The sequence below is a fragment of the Labrus mixtus genome, chromosome 5, assembly GCF_963584025.1.
Source record: "Labrus mixtus chromosome 5, fLabMix1.1, whole genome shotgun sequence".
Classification (NCBI taxonomy): Eukaryota; Metazoa; Chordata; class Actinopteri; order Labriformes; family Labridae; genus Labrus; species Labrus mixtus.
Genome location: NC_083616.1, coordinates 30704674 through 30722173, shown reverse-complemented (window position 1 = coordinate 30722173; position 17500 = coordinate 30704674). Strand labels below are relative to the sequence as shown.

Genomic DNA, 17500 nt, shown 5'->3' with positions numbered 1-17500 from the left:
GGGGCTTGCACGCTAAGCACTAGGCGACCTGCTTCCCCCAAAAAACTAATACGACTGTATCCACCTAAATTGCGATCTGGTTTTTCAAATTGGATATGATCAAGCCGATCCATATGCAGACTTTCAAGGATGACCACAGGGGGCGCCATAATCTACACAAACCTAAAAGTTCCAAACAGCTGCTTCAAATTGATGTTTGATTTTTGCAGCTGTTTGATAAAATAATTGAAAATCCTTCATTTATTTCTGAAAATTGTCTAGAGTAGCAGCATCATGTCAACATTTTTATTTAATTTTCTTCCTGTCATCCAGTCTGGATCCGACCCGCTGCTCGGGACAGAATAACAGATATTTTAGATCGAAGTCATTCAAACTCTGCTGAAAAGTTTCTAAACAACATGAATACATACAGTATGGATTAATAAGAAACATGTTGCAAACACAGGTATGCAGTAGTTTGTCACACATTTCAATACTACTGCTTACTGTTCGTCGTATCGTGCAGGCCTTCTTTACAGACTCTTCATCATAAACGCTGTGGTGACTGTGACACATTCCTCATTAAAACAACATTTCATGCATAAAACAAAACTGTGAACATATCCTTCATCATCCACCACACTGACTGTAAAGCTTTAACTGTTTGGATGTTGTTGTGGTCTGACGATGACAGGATGGTGCACACAAACAAAGTCAAACCCAGGCAAGTCTCTGTGGTTAATTCACACTGCACACCAACCTGCCCTACCTATTTCCTCCTGAGTACATCCCAGCATGACCTCTGAGGGCAGAATGGACAGAAATAATGTGGAATTGCAAGTTTTGTTCAAAAGTTTTAAATAAACGTAAAGGAAGAAAAAAAAACACATTTTTTTTCAAAATTGATTTAAAGGAGCGATATGTAACTCTGACCCCTAGTGTTTAAAATGGGTACTGTTCAAATTCAAAACATTGGAGAGAGCTGCCCCCCCCCCCCTCCTCTCTAGAGTCCATGCTCACACAGGTCACCATGTGGTGGACTCTGAAGCTTCAGTGTTTATCCAGCTCTGCATGGGTCTGTAAACCTTTCTGTGTTCTAACCTCTCTCCATTTTTCAAAAGCATCTCCAATATTGATCCTAGTTTGAGCACGTTTCTGCTCGTGGAGCTTATTAGAAACATGCAGAGGCTTTTTAGGTCGGGTACAATCCCTTCTATCTGAACCACTTCTCTTGACCCGCTTCCATCGCTGCAACATCTGTTGACCTGATAACTGCTCTCATATCTGGCAAACTGAGGGGCGTCCAAAACGGCCGTGTGGGGGTGTGTCTTAAAAGCGCCTACCTTCTCTGGTCCAAACAAATCCAGAGCATTCAGGAGCAGAATCTAAAGTTAGAAGGAGGACATACTGACTGCTGCATTGTTGTCATAGCAACCAGCACTTCAACATGTTTCCTTAATGATCAGATAGTAAGATACCTTTATCATTTAATCCATCAGATAGTTTACATATTGCTCCTTTAAATGAGGCAGTGTATCTTTCTTTTATGACTTCAGAGAGCAGCAGACGTTGACATTATGAACACAGAGGAAACAGACGGGGGATTTGTTACCTCTCTTTTTCTTGCGAAGGTCCCTCATGGCTGCACGGATCATCTTCCTCTCCTCAAAGTCTTTTGACTCGTCGAGCTGTTGGGGAAAAAGAAAAAAGGAGCCACAAAGAGACACAGTGAGATGTTATTCTTTACACAAAGCCACAGTGGCAAGGCTCTGTTTGTGTATGCAGTTTCAACATAGCTTTATACAATCACACTTAATGTTCCCTCCCTGAACTGGTGAGATTAAGAGGTAATACATGAACTTTGTAACTGACCAGAGTCAGGAGAAAAAAGTGCTTTTAAATGTAAATACTTGGATGTGAGTTACCATTTTATCGAGCAGCTCTTCGTCCTCCACCGCAGCCAGCTGTTCAGCTGTCAACTTTCCGGAGCGTTCCTCGGGTTTGGACTGGACGCTGCTGGAGCCGTTGGGGATGGCGGGGGCGTGACAAGCCACCGTGACGGACGGTCCGGCTGAAAACACTGGCACAGAGGCCACAGCAGGCTCGGTCTCCATCTGCAACAGAAACACACAAAACAAATACACACAAGAGCGTGAGCATGAGCACACACACAGAACTGTAAAAGCATGCTTTGACTGCAGAGTTCAGAGGTAATGTTTACGTTCATTTTAAAGGTTTTATATGCTTTATTATTTTTCACACTTAAATATAATATAAATCAAGTATATCCTCTGAAAATAACTCTGTGAGTCATGACTGTCTACAATGGGTGTAACACCCGAGTCCCACTGTCTGTGATGTTTTCAGAGTTTTCAGAGTCCTATCTTCACTTTGTTTACATCGCCAGGACGGCCGGCTGACTCCTCCCCTCGTGTATAAAAGTTGTTTAATTGAGGGACTAGAGAAAAGAAGAATAACATACTGTACTCACTGCTTAACTGTGTTTCTAGATCACGCTCATTTCAGGTAAATTTACATGCAGTGTGAAGATACGAGCGTAATAAAGATCGCTAGCATTAGCATGCTAACACAACAATGCAGCGCGAGTTGTTTTGGTTTCATGCTGGTGCTCAAGGGCGACATCTGCTGGATCAAAGAATCACATATAAAGACTTTAAAGAACTCAGTTAAGATGATTGTCTCATAAAAATCTTTTTATGGCTTTATTTCCTCTTCACATTCAGATTATTTATTGTCCCTAAAGGGGAAATTTGTTTTGCAACAGGAGAAAACAGAAGGCAACAGTTGTTTTATTTTGAAAGAGAAAAAAAGGAACTTCTGGAACATCAAGAGTTACAACAGAAGGTAAAAAAAGGCAAAGGACCGGTACAAAGGGACATGTTTGATGTTAAGCATCCCAAGAAGAGGCAATACTTACTTTTTTTTTTTTGTTTAATTAAAGTTGCCTTAGTTGGACTTGTGCATTGTAATTTAAGCGCCCTCCTAACCTGGGGCTTTTATTCTGACACTAATGAAACATAAGTAAATCTTCCTGGCATTAGGACATTATAAACAGAGGATTTCGTATGTTGTCACACTGCAGCCATAATAGGCCCGAGTGTGTGAATCAGGCTCCCTCTAATAATCTCTCTTCTTGTACAAAGCCTGCCCAGTCACCACATCTCATCATTACTAACATCTCCTCCTCCTTCCAGCTGTGCCAGAGAGAGTAAGCACATGAGAGCGAGAGCAAACCCTGCCAAGTTACTGTTAGCATAGTCCATGGAGTGTGACTGATGCCCCATCGTCATTACCATCATCATCATCAATAACATGGAGACCATCATCATTAAGTTAGTAGGTATTCATGAAAGAGCTGGGTCTTTAGCTTTTTCTTAAAGGTGCAGAGGGACTCCTACAGGAAAACATCAGTGAACTTTTCCTATGAAGCTGAGTGCCTGTGGTGGTATAAGTATGGGCTCTGGCTGATGCTTTTGTTGTAACTGATTCCTTGGTACAGATTTAGCTCAAACAGCTGATCCATCCTCCCCGTGGGCCCCAGTTAGACCCGGTCTGAGCGAGGGACTGAGCCCAGCACGGCCGCAGTGCTTCATGTTCACTGGTGGTCGCTGGTTTCTAAGAATTTTCTGGCCTCGGGGACAGAACTGACTGAGAAGAACTTGACCGACGGGGAATGTTTTAATACACAACACAGCCAAACAAAGTCACTGAGGGAGTGTATGAAGGGGTAAAAGGGTAAATGGTCTGTACTTTTATAGTCCTCTTCTAGTCTTGTGACCATTCAAAGCTTGGGATTGAACCGCCAACCTCCCGTCTGAGAGACGATGGATTCAGCCACAGAAAAGTCTCAGATAACCTTCCTTCTCCACTCATCTTTAATTCAGTGTGCTCACCAGCTGAGTCACAAAAAAGTGCCAAAAAATGCTCCTCTGTAGAGTCGATTCACCTCTCCACCAGCAGGATTACAAACAGCTGACATCCGGGGGGCATAGCTAATATTGCACAGGCATAATAACAAATGGACAGATAAGGTCACCCTTCATTATCTCGAACATTTAGGGGAAGCCTGCCACCTTTTACTAGAACAGCTGATTGGCAGACCCAGCTGTCTTTGTAGGATTAGACATGAATATGAACTCTGGCTTGTTGAATGATTGACGTTAGTTCTGCAAACATTCAGTAACCCTTCAAAATGTCACCGGTCCACATGCATACACACAGAGTTTGTTTTAAGGATTCAAGGCTCAAGATGAGGCCGAGCATCAATCTCCTAAAATCCCACTCTTGTTCTGAAGTCAGACAAGTTGAATCTTTGCATTTACTGCTCCTTTTAAGATGCCAAATTCATGCCAAAGTAATTTTAATGGATGATATTCTCTACCAGGAAGTGAATCCACCCAACAGGGCACTTGGATGCACACACACACACTCACAGGAGTGCTAGCCAGGACACGATCAGAAACACATGGTGATAGAGGGTTGGAATACCACTGTGACAGATTGCAGTGAAGTCCTCTACATAAACACAAGCTGCCAAAGCTGACTGACAGCTGAGATGGTAAAGATTTTTTTATTTTAAATGAAGTGGGTGTCAGATTAAAACAAACGGCTCAAAGCTCAAAGACGAGGAACATCGGGTCTACAAGCAGAACTTGGGTGGCTGAACTCGTCAACACTTGAACACAAGACATACCCGTTTATAAAGCGTCTTATCTGCATTAAAAGGGGTCATGATCAAAGCTTTAACAGAGAGCAGTACCGGGCTGTTGGCGCAAGAGATATCCGCCATCAAGGAGGGGGCAGAGAGGGAGCGGCGGGTTGCAAATGTAGGCGGGTGTTGGACGGTTGACGGCTCCAAATTCTTCGGTTTGTCCGTCCCATTCGATACGGATTCTGATTCCTGGGTACATACGAGAGGACCCTGAAGATCCCCTGATGTATCTTGAAGATTGCCAGCTTCAGTGTCCTGTGGTGCACTGGATACAGAATCTTCGGGGGTGCAGGCGGAAGTATCTTGAGGTGTTTCGAGTGCAGGCTCGTGAGCTGTGCAGTCTGGAGGATCACTGGAAGAAGATGCAATTTCACCGGACAAAGTTGGAGAGTCATTGGTTGGAGTTTCGGCGTCACATGGAGCTGAAGGGGAATTTTCCTCGCTGTCGAGTACCTGCAGACCCATTGCTTGGCACAGGACTTCCACTTGCTTCATAAGTCTTTCCTGTTGATTCCTCAGCCTCGAGTTCTCCTCCTGCAGCCTGGCAAGAGCCTCAGCCACGGGAAGCACCTGAGCCGCTGCCTCCTCCAGACGGGCATCCACCCGCTTCCCAAAGTCCTGCAGGTCACTATGGATCTCCCCCACTGCAGACCGTAAAGTCAATTCAAATTTACTCTGGTTGAACGGCTCCTCTTCATCCTCTTCTTCATCCTGTGCAAGCAGATCACCGATCACTTCCTCCAGTCCAGATTCTGCACAAGTGCTGTCCGGGCTCCCCAACTCCTCTGAAGCCTGGGAGGCTGGGAGGAAGTCGAGATTCACTCCAGGCATGGCTGAAGTCCTTTTAGTTAGTTATATCCACGGGACTGTCCCAAAGATGAGAGGCTGCTGGGTGTACTCACTGTCCAGCTGTCTATAGGGACCTTCCAAAACAATGCCTGTCCTTTATACCCCCCCTGCAAATCTCCCCTCTTTACTGGTTAACACGCTGACAGCCAATGAGCACGCAAGGAATCCTGTTTCCCAGGCAGCAGTGGACCAACCCCCTTGTTCCCAGGTGTTGTGGACATGTCTATTTATCTCCTGCCCCACCATTATTCCACTGATCCAGTCAGTCCTGGGGCACTGGTGGAAGGCCAGAGGGGGAATGGCAACGGCAAAAATGTGAAAAACTCACCCCTCCCTCTTTCAAACCCTCTTTTCATTTGGAGGGCTTGTCCTTCACACCTCTCTTGGCAGGCAATGAGGGTTTAGATGTGGCTCTGTGCCTGGGTCGAGTAGTCATTTGTTGCAATGTCACTCATCTATAAATTAGTCCTGAAAAACTCAGCTCGGCCCCGGCTGTAATGAGGTCAGTTGGGTTGCATGACTGTGATTCAAGAAAGATCGTCCATAAAGGGACAAAGTGTTGAGGGTTAATTTGGAGTAACGCTGAATTTTGGGGGCAATTCTCCACAGAACTGGGAAAGGTTGTTTGGAAAGTAATAAGGTTGTCAAAATGTTTGATACTTTTGTACTTTTTTGATGCCACGTGTTTTAAAATCAAACAATCTCGTTTAATTTTATGATTGATAGAATAAAAAAGTACAGAAGCTACAAATTTAATTTCTTTTGACAGGTCCATTGGAGAGGAATTAAACTGTCACAAAGTCCAACACACACTGTCTAAATTGCACAAAACATTGGCAGCATTTCCATATTAGAACATTGTATTTCTGTTTGGAAATTTCACAAATGTTTTTGGTGTGGGAGTTTTACCCTTCATAGGACTTCAGTTTTTCTTCCTGTGGTATCAAATCAAATCAGTCACCAAATAATTTGATTTTCACCAGAATCATATCAAAGTTGAACTTTCTGGTATCCTGACAACAGTAGGAGGGAAATCCCAGCCAACAGGCTTACTGACAAAGCAGCAGGAGCCACGTGCTGCTCGAGAGGATTCTTCAAGTGCTTTTGTGTTAAATTAAGAGCTCTCCATGAGCGCTGACAGAAATCTGTGTGTACTTCTTCTTGGCATAAGCAGCTCATGAGAACATCTTTGACATCCTTATCTGGAGATTTATTTGCATGTTGTACTGTATGCATAGAAATCAAATAGTACGGTACAAACTGTACCCATGCATGAAGCCTGGCAGGGCATTAGGTAAGACAGGACAAAGTGTAATAAAGCTGGTCAGCTCAATAACCAAAAATAATGTGCTGACGTTTTCAGGGCTGATTCCAGATGTTTTAACTTTGATATGATTGATTTAAAAAGCGAACGATATTGATACCTGTTTCGATACGGCATCAAAAATAGAAGCCCTACGCGCCCAATATTTGGTTATTTATTGTTTTCAATTTCTAAATATTGCAAGCAAGCGTATTGCACACTGTCGACATTGCACAACTATTGCACTACTAGTGAGTTTGTTCAATCAAGACAGTGCTCTCTCTCTTTCACTTGTGGCAGCTTTGGGTTGAAATATGACCGGAGATCTGTAATTTCATTTAACCTTTGGTATTTTTTGGTACTTTTGATCAATAGAATAATAGAGGTTGTGTCACTTTAAAACATAATGCAGAGGTTTCTGTCTTCAGGGGAACCATCAAAGAGGTGAACTAAGAATCTTCTTAGGTAATGAAAATCAGGAGACATCAGGGGGGAGAAAATTAGTTTTTAAGGTTTAATCCAATAAACACTTCTCACACCTTTTCTCCCCGGTTAGCACTCCTCTCTACAGACCAGGCTTAAATCTGTCCCACGCCTGATGTGGTTGTGTAAGCAGCATGTGTCATGGATCAGCAGTATGATAACAATGGGGGTCTTTCTGCCTCTATGTGACAGAGAGACAACCTGTCACTGACTGAGTGTCTGTGTGTCCTGTGAGTTCACACAGCAGCACTTTGCCTGCGTGACCCAGAGCTTGGCAGTAGTCTGTGTGAGTGCAGGACAAAAAGAGAGAGAGCGTCCTGTCATCACCCCGGTAATAAAGCTGAGGTATTATTTATGTTTGTGTTCAAGGCTGAGCGCGGCGTTGAGCTGAGACGAGCAGGAGCAGCTGAGATCACTCAGAGCAGGAGGAGGCATCAATAATCAACGTCACCTGTCTGATACAAACTCTCATCACTGCTCTGAAATAATACAAGCATCTCCACCCGGACAAAAACTTCATCTTACTTCTTCTGTATTTGAAAAGGTCCAGCGCTCTGTCTTTCACTCTGACACCTTTACGTCAATCACTTCCCTTTGTTGAGCTTTGATTAGATTGTAATCTTTGAAACATGCAGCTCTCCTTTCCAAGCTGTGTATCAAGATTTTAAAGCCTTTATTTATCAGTTTATTGTATTTACTTGTTGGATTGTCTTATTTTGTCCACATAGGGACCAAAACACTGACGAATTCTTATGGAAAAGTCTCTTTTAGGTCGGCTGTACCTTCAACCTACACCAGGAGGAAGAAAACAGGAATAGGATCAGAACTGAGCTGGGGAAAAAACATTCAATTTGATAAGAAAGAGAGAGAGAGAGAGTGGGGAATGACATGCGGAAAAGGTGCCACAGGTCGGATTTGAACCTGGGCATGGTGCACACAAACTAACCACTCGGCCACCGGCGCCCCAACTTGCATTGTTTGTTAATTAAAAGTAATTACCCAAAACTCACTCACTCAAAATAAGACACAGTCAGTAAAGCAGCCGTCATGTTCTCTGTGTTTTCTGTGCTTTTATTCATTCACCTGTCCTGTAAACTAAGCACGCTTCATAATCCCGTAAAGCCATGCATGTGTTGTGTTACAACGTTATGTACAAGAGGTTACCGTGCTCAGGCTTAGTCCTGGAGCAGTGTGATTGCAGGCCAGCGGGGGAATGGGGAGGGGGGACAATCGTGGTTAAGCACGGGACGCCCTTAGTGACTAGACTTTCTATTTGTGTCGTTGTGGCATCACAAATGTAATGACATCTCTTGATTTTTTCTAATATTATATTAAAGTTTAACTTTTGTAATGATGACAAATCGACTGTGCTGATGCCTGTTGTGATCCTGACACTCTTAGAATCCCAACAAGCTTTTCCTGGTTAGATAAATGAAAATGTTACCCTACACATCATCCACAGCCAGAGCCGATGCAATCAGACGCACGCTTTTTATTAGATTTCAAATGAAATACCACTCAGTAATTGTGGAGGTTGTGAGTGCTGAAGCGAGACCACCAAAGAGAAGCCGAGAGACCACCCAAACAGATCAGAGCCGCACACAGGAACCACTGCGGTCGATAAACAACCTTTAACAACACCAAACAGGAAGAGCTTATTAAAACTCGTGCTACACCGAATATTCCCTCGATATATCTGCATCTCCTCTTGCACTGATGAACCTACAGTACACGCTCATGTGCAAAGGGAACTTGTATAAGCTACTTTGTTATAAGTCCTTCCTCTCACATAACCTTGAACTTTGTCTTAACCGTGGAAAGTCAGAACAGGTGGTCTCTGGATCAGCCTGAAACAAAGCCGCCTCCCCACTGGTTGATGCTAAGCGACGGCGGCTGCTGCTGTTTGTACAATCTCATTAGTCAAGTCCCTAAGGCTAAGTGTTTGTTTTGGTAAAACTTGAGTAAATCTGGCAGTGGAAGGCGAAACATGAGCTTGTTTGACTGTTGAAACAGAGAAGGACTTAGTTTTCATCACAGCAGCGGGATTTATCAATGGAGGCATTCACGTTGAGCCCATACACTGAGGCTGCAGACTGAGTCTATGCATGAGGCCAAGCTGTTATGAATAACCACAGAGTGAACGGGACAGTGACAATTAAAGGTTTAACTCATGAGTGACACATGAAGCAGGCAATAATTCAAGCTGTGCTGTTGGCTGGCTGCAGGAAAGAAAGAAGTTCTGGGAGGTGAAGAAACACTTTTCAATAATAAAAAGCTGATTTTCTGATGCTGCTACAAACATTTCCCTTCCCCCGATTTAAAAGATATATCATGCTTAGTCATACTAAACTCATGTAAACATTATATTGAGTGTGTAAAAATGGACGTAGTGACAGTGATGTCATCCATTAGTTTTCTTAAGAGGTGTTTTGAAGCCAAATAACTGAAGTCGCCATATTGGAAATGTAGACTCCACCTAGCGTCTATCTAGAGAAACAGGTAAAAAGGTGGAGCTGAGGGGGTTCTACGCCTCGTGGCAAACAGCTACAACATGACCACCTGTCAGTCAAATCAGCAACGCGCAGGCAGCAACATACAGTGTCGAAAAAATAATACAATTCAGAACGCAAAAAACTGCAGTTCCTCAAGTGTCCACTTGAGGTGAGCTGCAAAAGCCGAAGAAATTTTATTTACAGCCCGTGTTAAAATACCCGAATAAACTTGTTCACAGCCTAAATAAATTCATAATTTATGTTTAACCCTTTAACTTTTTACAATCAGAAAAAAGGTCCACAGTGTTTACCAATAAAGAAAATGAGCTAACTGGCTGTAAACATGTTTATTACTGCAGGAATAATAATGGAATAATGGGACCTAAGATTTTTCGGATTTGGGATTTTTTTTTTTGCTATTCCTTATTGGCTTTATTTTTAAATCCTGAACGGTTGCCACTAGGTAAGCACTCACAGTGACATTACAATATTGTAAAATGTTGTATTATATAAACCTCATCTCTTGCAGAGTCCTGGTCCATCTGCAGATTACTTGGAAAAAAAAAGAACCAGCCTAACTGATGGAGACAGTCTTATCCAAACATCTTAAATCCACCTGGCAGCCCTGCAGAGCGAGTCTCCTCTCAGCCTTAATTAACCAGCTCTGTCAGCCTGTAACAGGGATTACCCCCCCTCTGCTCCAGAGTTTAAATACACCGCCTTTAAGGAATAAACAGGACATGTCTCTTCTCACTCTCCATTCATGGACGAGCGAGGAGTTTAACCAAAGAGGCTAACGGGACTTTAGCAGGTCTTCCTAACCCCCCAGGTGGTCAGGACTAGACTGGAGTGGATCGGTTTGTACTTAAGTAAAGACTTACAGTATGTTGACACTCTTTAATTAAAGTGGACGCTGATGATGTGCATGAAGACAGACAGACAGACAGACAGACAGACAGACAGACAGGTGTGATTTAGGAAACATTTCCCAGATAAATCTCAGAGTGGGCATGTCCTGCCAAGAGAAAAAGGAGGAATGCCCCCCCCCCCCCCCCCCCCCCTCCCCCCCCTCCCTCTCTCTCCCTCTCCTTTCACATACCCTACAAGGACAGATGTGACTGGCTACCCGCTCTGTGTTTGATAAACACTGCGCTTCCCTCCTCTCCGGGCTTTTCTCACACTCTGTTTGTCTTTTAATGTCCCCGGCTCACTCGCCTCTCAGACCTTTATAGGTGATATCTGCTACAAATGGAATTGATTTGAAAAAAAGGAGGGAATGAAATAGAGGATGAGAGCAGAATTAGTGTTTTTAATTGAAAGGAACAAACTCAAGCCCATTTAGGAAAAGTCGGAAAATACGGAGAAGAACAACTTAGGATAAATCTTAAAATATGTTGTGATTGAAGCGTCCCAACTGCAATAGGCAATAGGTAAAATATCGAGGTTACCCGTATGTGTGGTGTTTCTGAGGCGGCTTATGGCTGTGCCCCGCACAGAGGGAGCAAGCTGTGAGCCCAAATCCTCAGGAAATAGTTCTGGGATGGGTGTTAAACAGGATCTTTCTCGGTTTAGGCGGGATCAGTGAATCTGTGTCTGTTGGGAAGGTAAGACTCTGCAGTCCGTGTCTGTAGATCAATGCGATACTTGTGGATGCGCAGAGCAGATTATTGATCAGTCATCGATTATTAATTTGAAGGAAAACCCAACAAACAAACTGGAGCACAAAAAAAGAAAAAACTAATTGAGATACTTTGTGTTGAATGGTCTTTTTTTTACGTTTCATCAGATTTTTTTTACGCTCTGAATGTTCCTTATGTTCTGGGATTTTTTGTTAAAGCACTTTGACTTGCTCTCTGTATGAACAGTGATTTATGAATGAACTTGCCTTTCTTTTAAATTTGATAAAAACATTTCTCAAAACATCCCGTGCAAAGTGAGATTTTTACCTTGATGGAGGATCCGGAGGAGATGCTGGACGAGGAGAGCTTGAAAGGGGTCGCCCTGAGGCCGAGGGTCAACTCTAAAACACAAGAAGTGAACATGAGTTATTTGCATGAAAATATAGATCAGTCAATGTGATAAAAAGTCAGTTTGTGCTCTGACCTAAGCTCTAATTTTAGGAGACTGTGAAGTGTTATCTGCCTTTTCCAGAAACACTGATATACTGGATACAGGCTGCTATCCTGACTGGTCGACAGATCCTCTTCAGGAACTGGGAGAAACCCCGAGAGCCTCCTTCAAAGAACATCATGAATCTCTCCTGTACCGTGATACTGAATATGAGTGAAGATCAAGTGGATGCACGTTGGCTGTACGGATTAGGTATGAGATAGGATGTATCATTCTGTTTTGATTTATTTAAAAAGCCATGTGGTAGGGCAGCTAAGACATAGAGGGTCTGCGTGTGGGTCTGGTGTTTGGAGAGGGGCGGCTCTGGGACGCCGGAGCTCACAGTCTGACCTTCCCAAAGTGTCGTGGGACTAATTGGTTCGAACACAGACAAAGGACGGTTCCCAGTTGACAGCCCTCTGGTCCTGTCCTGGCTCTGGCTGCCCATCGGTCTACATGGTTGAGTTATGGGGGGCCAACCCTTCCGGTTGAGAGACGACAACTCTGCCAACTGAGCCACAGCCACCCCTTACACCCCCCCCTGAAAACTGAAAAACTGCAAGTCATAAAAAAGTAATAGTAAGAACAAACTGCACACTGAAATGTGTGTTAGTGGTCTCCATTACTCAGTTACATAAACTGCCATAGTTTTATAAACAACGGTCCGATGAGGAGGGGGGGAAATGTAGTTTACAACACTTTTAACTTAAACAAACCTCTTCTCCTGCAGGACAACCCCCAACCCCCCCCCCCCCCCCATGTGCCATAAAACACAGGATTGATGCACACCAGCACCGAGTCCTTTTAAGACTCTTGGTGGGAGCTTTTAGTCGGTAATCAGAGACAGAATCCAAAAGGCTGCGTTAAGGCAGTAAAAAAAAAACAAAAAAAAAAAACGCAGGTTCCCAAAAAAGGAGCCAAAAAGCATTAATGCAAATTCAGCTGAAAAGAGAAAGCATGCGACCGTCTCTCTGCCAGAACACATCCTCGTGAGCCGGCTTGTACGACATGTTGAAGCTGTAATCGTGAAGGTCAATCTGTAACTTTTAAATAAACAGTTTGGGTTGGAGGTCCCGGCTGCTGAAACTTAACACATCTTGTTTTGACAGACTGCAACAGCAGCGGAGCAGCTTGGCTTCTGAATCCGTCTGAGATTTGTGCAATTCAGGGTTTTTTTTTTTTGCATGTATGCAATTAATGAATCCCTGCTGGGACTGTTTGTACAGTGAGGATGTGCTGTAGGAGTGTGTAGATTACGATACAGGAACATTGTGTTTTTTGAGAGACTCATACTCTGATTAAGGAAACTACCCTATTAATCATTTGATACTGTTAAGTGTTCCCCTTTTAACACGTTCTGTTTTTCTCCAACAACTACAACATGCTGAACATTAAAGTCGATTTCTTTTGTCATGATGTGACTGTTTTTTTCAATGCCTGAAATCGTTGCTGCAGGGGAGGTGATATTTAAAGTGATTAACTGCGTGCTGCAGAAACAAGCTTTTAAAAAATATATTTTCCGTGGTGAAGATTTTCTGTGTGATACATTCGACAGTAAACAATACTAACACATGTACAGGACAAAACAAACAAAGGCATCAGAGTTTACTTTGTCCACAGGTGTCGCCAAAATCAAGAAAACAAGGTTTCTCACGGCAGCTTTAAGATTTGAGCTCAACAAAGTTTCATTGTGAGTTTCTTTGTTTTTACACTTTTCAATGAAAGCCACCACGATGTAATGTTCTTCTCTATCAGCCACAGTGTTCACACACAAGAACAAACTGTTTCATTATTCTCCATTAAAAATTCAAGTCATGGGCGGCGCTGGTGGTTAGTGCGCGCATCCCATGTATGGAAGCTGTGGTCTTCCAGGTGGGGGGCGGCCCAGGTTCAAATCCGACCTGTGGCTCCTTTCCTGCATGTCATTGCCCTCATTCTCTCTCTCTCCCATTTCTGACTCTATCCACCGTCCTATCTCTTAAATAAAGGCCCAAAAAGCCCAAAAATAAATCTTAAAAATAAAAATTTAAGTCATGGGTTGCCATGGTAACATAGAATTGATTGAACTTACAATGAGCTGCCTTATATTTGTGGATAACTTAGTGTCTGACTGTGTATAATTCACATTTTTACCCTTCATATTTTCTCTATTCAGCATTAAAAGCCTCGTTTTTGGATAGATGAACTCGTTTTGAAAGCATGGGAAGCATTTTTGTTTTGCCTTTGATTCTCTCTTTGTTCTGCTTTGTTGCTCATGGCAGATATCTCATGTCTTGGTTTATACTGTAGAAATGTAAAAAGCTGCATTTCTTTGTGCTAACATTGAAATTATAATTTTGAGTGGGGGAAAAAGTCTGCATTCAAAGTGAAAATCTTAAACTGCTTTTTCAATCAGGACTTTGGTTTCTATGTGCGGATCTCTTCTCATGAAAAGTGCTCATCAGGTGTAAACGCAGATGACTGATTGTTGAATTAAACAAAGAGCCGAGAGACAATGAAGACTGAATGTTTCAAACAAACCTCGTCTGTGAGCCGGCAGGTTTATTCACTTACACTGTAACAGTGGGACTATTCAGCGTGCTCTCACACAGCCTGTTGTTGTTTTCCTCTGAGCAGATACACTCTCTGCTGACCTCACCCCCTCTTCATCGCAGCGCTGCCCACTTCATAACAAACACCCTTCAGTACAGCCACGCTGTATCCCCACTCATCACTCATGTTTGTGCTTTGTCCTCTTCTCATCGTCCCACTCGTGACCGATTCTTTGGAGCCCCTCGCGTCCCACAAGCGGCTGGGATTCCATTGTGATGTAAGAGTCGACGTTAGAGATTTAAGATTTTGAGATGCTAATTTAAGAGTCACAACAGCAACAACACAGTGCGTGGGCTGTACGTTTGCATAATTGAAGCTCGTCATTTTGAGGACCAAGTGGGACCTCTGAGCTGATTTTGTCCCGAGCATGTGAAGCTGTGTTTTGGTATTTATCAACTAATCCCATCCTACTTTTATTGAACAGTCATATATATATATATATATATCACACTTTAAGAACCTTTGCTTTGCAAATTTTAAAAAGAGGCTGTTTCTTCAGCTTGAAGTAAATCACTCCTTTGCCTCCTATTGCGGCCGGCAGCAGTTTGAGTCGTTACTAATGACAAAGAAAAGTTGTCATAAATGTCAATACTTTGATACTTTTCAATACCACAAGTTTTAAATTATACAATCTCTATAATCTCAATGATAAAAAGTATTAAGAAGTAGAGTCACTTTTCATATTTTTAAGAAAAAGCTGCTACAAGAAAAGAGAGCGGCACAAAAACACGCTGCACTGAAGCTTTGCTAATGTTTTTGTGTAATTAAGAGAGCATGCTGGAGTTTGCTTGTAATTTTTAGTAATTTAACACAAGGAATAAAGCCACGCTGGTAGTCCAGGACGTGTAGTGTTGTTGTTGTTATTGAGAGAGGTGTCAATATAGTTTGATTTACACTAGTGTTTGATGTTCAACATGTAAACATCAGGTATCCTACAATCTTGTTGCTGGTGGTTTTGTTGGTCATAAAGAGACATTAATATTTATTTCAGTTTTAAAACCAGCTCAAAACTCCTCATAGAAGCTTTAAAGAACTCTTTAAAACCTGACAAGGGGGAAATATTGCTGAGTTTGCACTTAAAAGCATTTTGCATTAGGGGAATAAAAAAAAAGAAGCAGGTGTTCCTGGATTTAAACTTTGAAACATCTGCATGAGAAGAGAGAGTACTTTGAGGTTTCAGGAGGGATATTCTGAGGTTGATGCTCCTACCTTGTCTCTGTCCCAGAGCATTAGTGTTGATGCGTGGGGTCATGGTGGTGATGGGTACGATGTTGCCCCTGCTGGGCGAGGCCGTGGAGGACGACGTGGTGCGCCCGTCCTTGATCTCGATGGTGAGGAAAGTCTTCATATCCGGGTCTGCCTCTCCCTGGGTGACCTGCTGTCCGGCTGCTCTCCCTGGGGTCCCGTCTTCCTTTGAGCTGCTGGAGGCGTGCACATCTTTTTCAGCCGGATGCCTCGCCCCGCCCACCGAGTTCTGCCATTGGCTGGTTGCAAACAGGGGTTTGTGAGCGACGCCTCTCGTCTGAGATGAGGCAGCGGCGGAGGAGGTGTGAGCTGTGGAGTCCACATGCGGCCTCGCTGGCCCGGCTCCAGATGTGCTGAGGGATGCTGCTGTGTGTGTAAACAGCTCTGGAGCTCTGCTGCCGGAGGTCGTCCCGTTTCTCAGAGGAGTTTTCTTCAAAGCCGGGACGTTTGGGCTCTGGCTGGGCTCGGTGAACTTTCGCATTCGGTCCCGCACGGAGTTAGTGCGGTTGAATTGTTCCACTGTCACATCTTTCTTGTCAGGTGCTGTGAAGACATAACGCAGGAGGGAAGTTTAAAAACACCCTTACACTCCCTTATCTCCTATAGCTTCTTGTTTTCATCTTCTCCTCCTCCACATCCCCATCCCTCTTTTCCTCCCCTCTCCAGGTTTTTTGTTCCAGCCCCCTTTATTTTGCTTGACTTAACCTCCCCCGTTTCGCCGTCTCTCAGATCCTATTTTATGGACTTTTCAGGACATGTTTCTTCCACTCATGGATATTCTTTCACTCGGATCCTTAATGCTGTCAGATAATGTGTACAAAGCTCATGATTTGGCACAGACCCTCTGACGGAAAAAGCATTAGTGATTAGAGGAGAAGATATTCACTGAGGTCATCCTAACAAAAGGAAAAGGAGATGTGCTGCTTTGAAGGGGGAAACCACAGTTTATAGTACAGTGGACACAGCAAAGAGCACTCTCTGTTAGAAAAAGGAGAAAAGGGAAGGATATTATTACATGCTCTGTTCCCGGCTATCTGTCCTGACCCTAAATGGTCACACTAATAACTGAGGTGGTCTCCTGATGCTGGAGTCCTTACAGAGCACAGTCCTTACCAAAGATACAAACAGAGACTATATTCAAGAAACTATGGTTTAAGAGAGAGTCATCTGTCTTTGGGCGGCAGTAGCTTAGTCTCAGGAAATTTCCACTTCCTGAGCACTGCTGAGGTGCCCTTGAGCAAGGCACCGAACCCCAAAAAACTGCTCTGGAGCGCCCGCTGTGGGCAGCCCCCTCACTCTGAGACCTCTCCATTAATGCATGGATCCTGTTTGTGCATGTTTGTGTAGCATGTTCATTAGACAGAGTGTAAAACTCAATTTCCCCTCACGGGATTAATAAAGGATAAATTATTATTATTATTTAATGCAGAATCTGTAGGCACTGGATCTGATTTTGGTATCGGAAGTGTGCTGGACTTCACTGGTAAACATCTAGCATCATCAATATTTGGGGTACTAGCTGTATTCAGAACAAAAGAGCATTTTGCCCCTGGGATTAATAAAGTATTTATGATTCTGATTCTGAAAAGAGGGGGAACATAACCTGCTGTGATGAAATCCCAGAAGAGATATCTGCATGCACTTGCAGCTTACAACCTGCTCTTGGTCATCAGGTGACTCAGCATGAAGCCAGGCCATATGACAGAGTAAGGGCGC

The 17500-nt window shown here is 43.4% G+C and overlaps 1 protein-coding gene across 5 annotated transcripts in view; it reads right to left on the bottom strand.

The window, feature by feature from the left end:
- The window catches only part of smtnb (smoothelin b), an 82784-nt gene that overhangs the window by 16808 nt on the left and 48476 nt on the right, over window positions 1-17500 (bottom strand). For 3 of the 5 annotated variants that reach the window (XM_061038956.1, XM_061038955.1, XM_061038954.1), the window contains exons 9-13: window positions 15749-16327; window positions 11785-11858; window positions 1905-2093; window positions 1592-1667; window positions 749-781 (exon numbers count right to left, since the gene is read on the bottom strand). In XM_061038956.1, the coding sequence (XP_060894939.1) occupies window positions 749-781; window positions 1592-1667; window positions 1905-2093; window positions 11785-11858; window positions 15749-16327 (951 nt within the window). The remainder of the gene's footprint in view (window positions 1-748; window positions 782-1591; window positions 1668-1904; window positions 2094-11784; window positions 11859-15748; window positions 16328-17500) is intronic. The other 2 variants (XM_061038957.1, XM_061038958.1) reach the window with 1 other exon arrangement.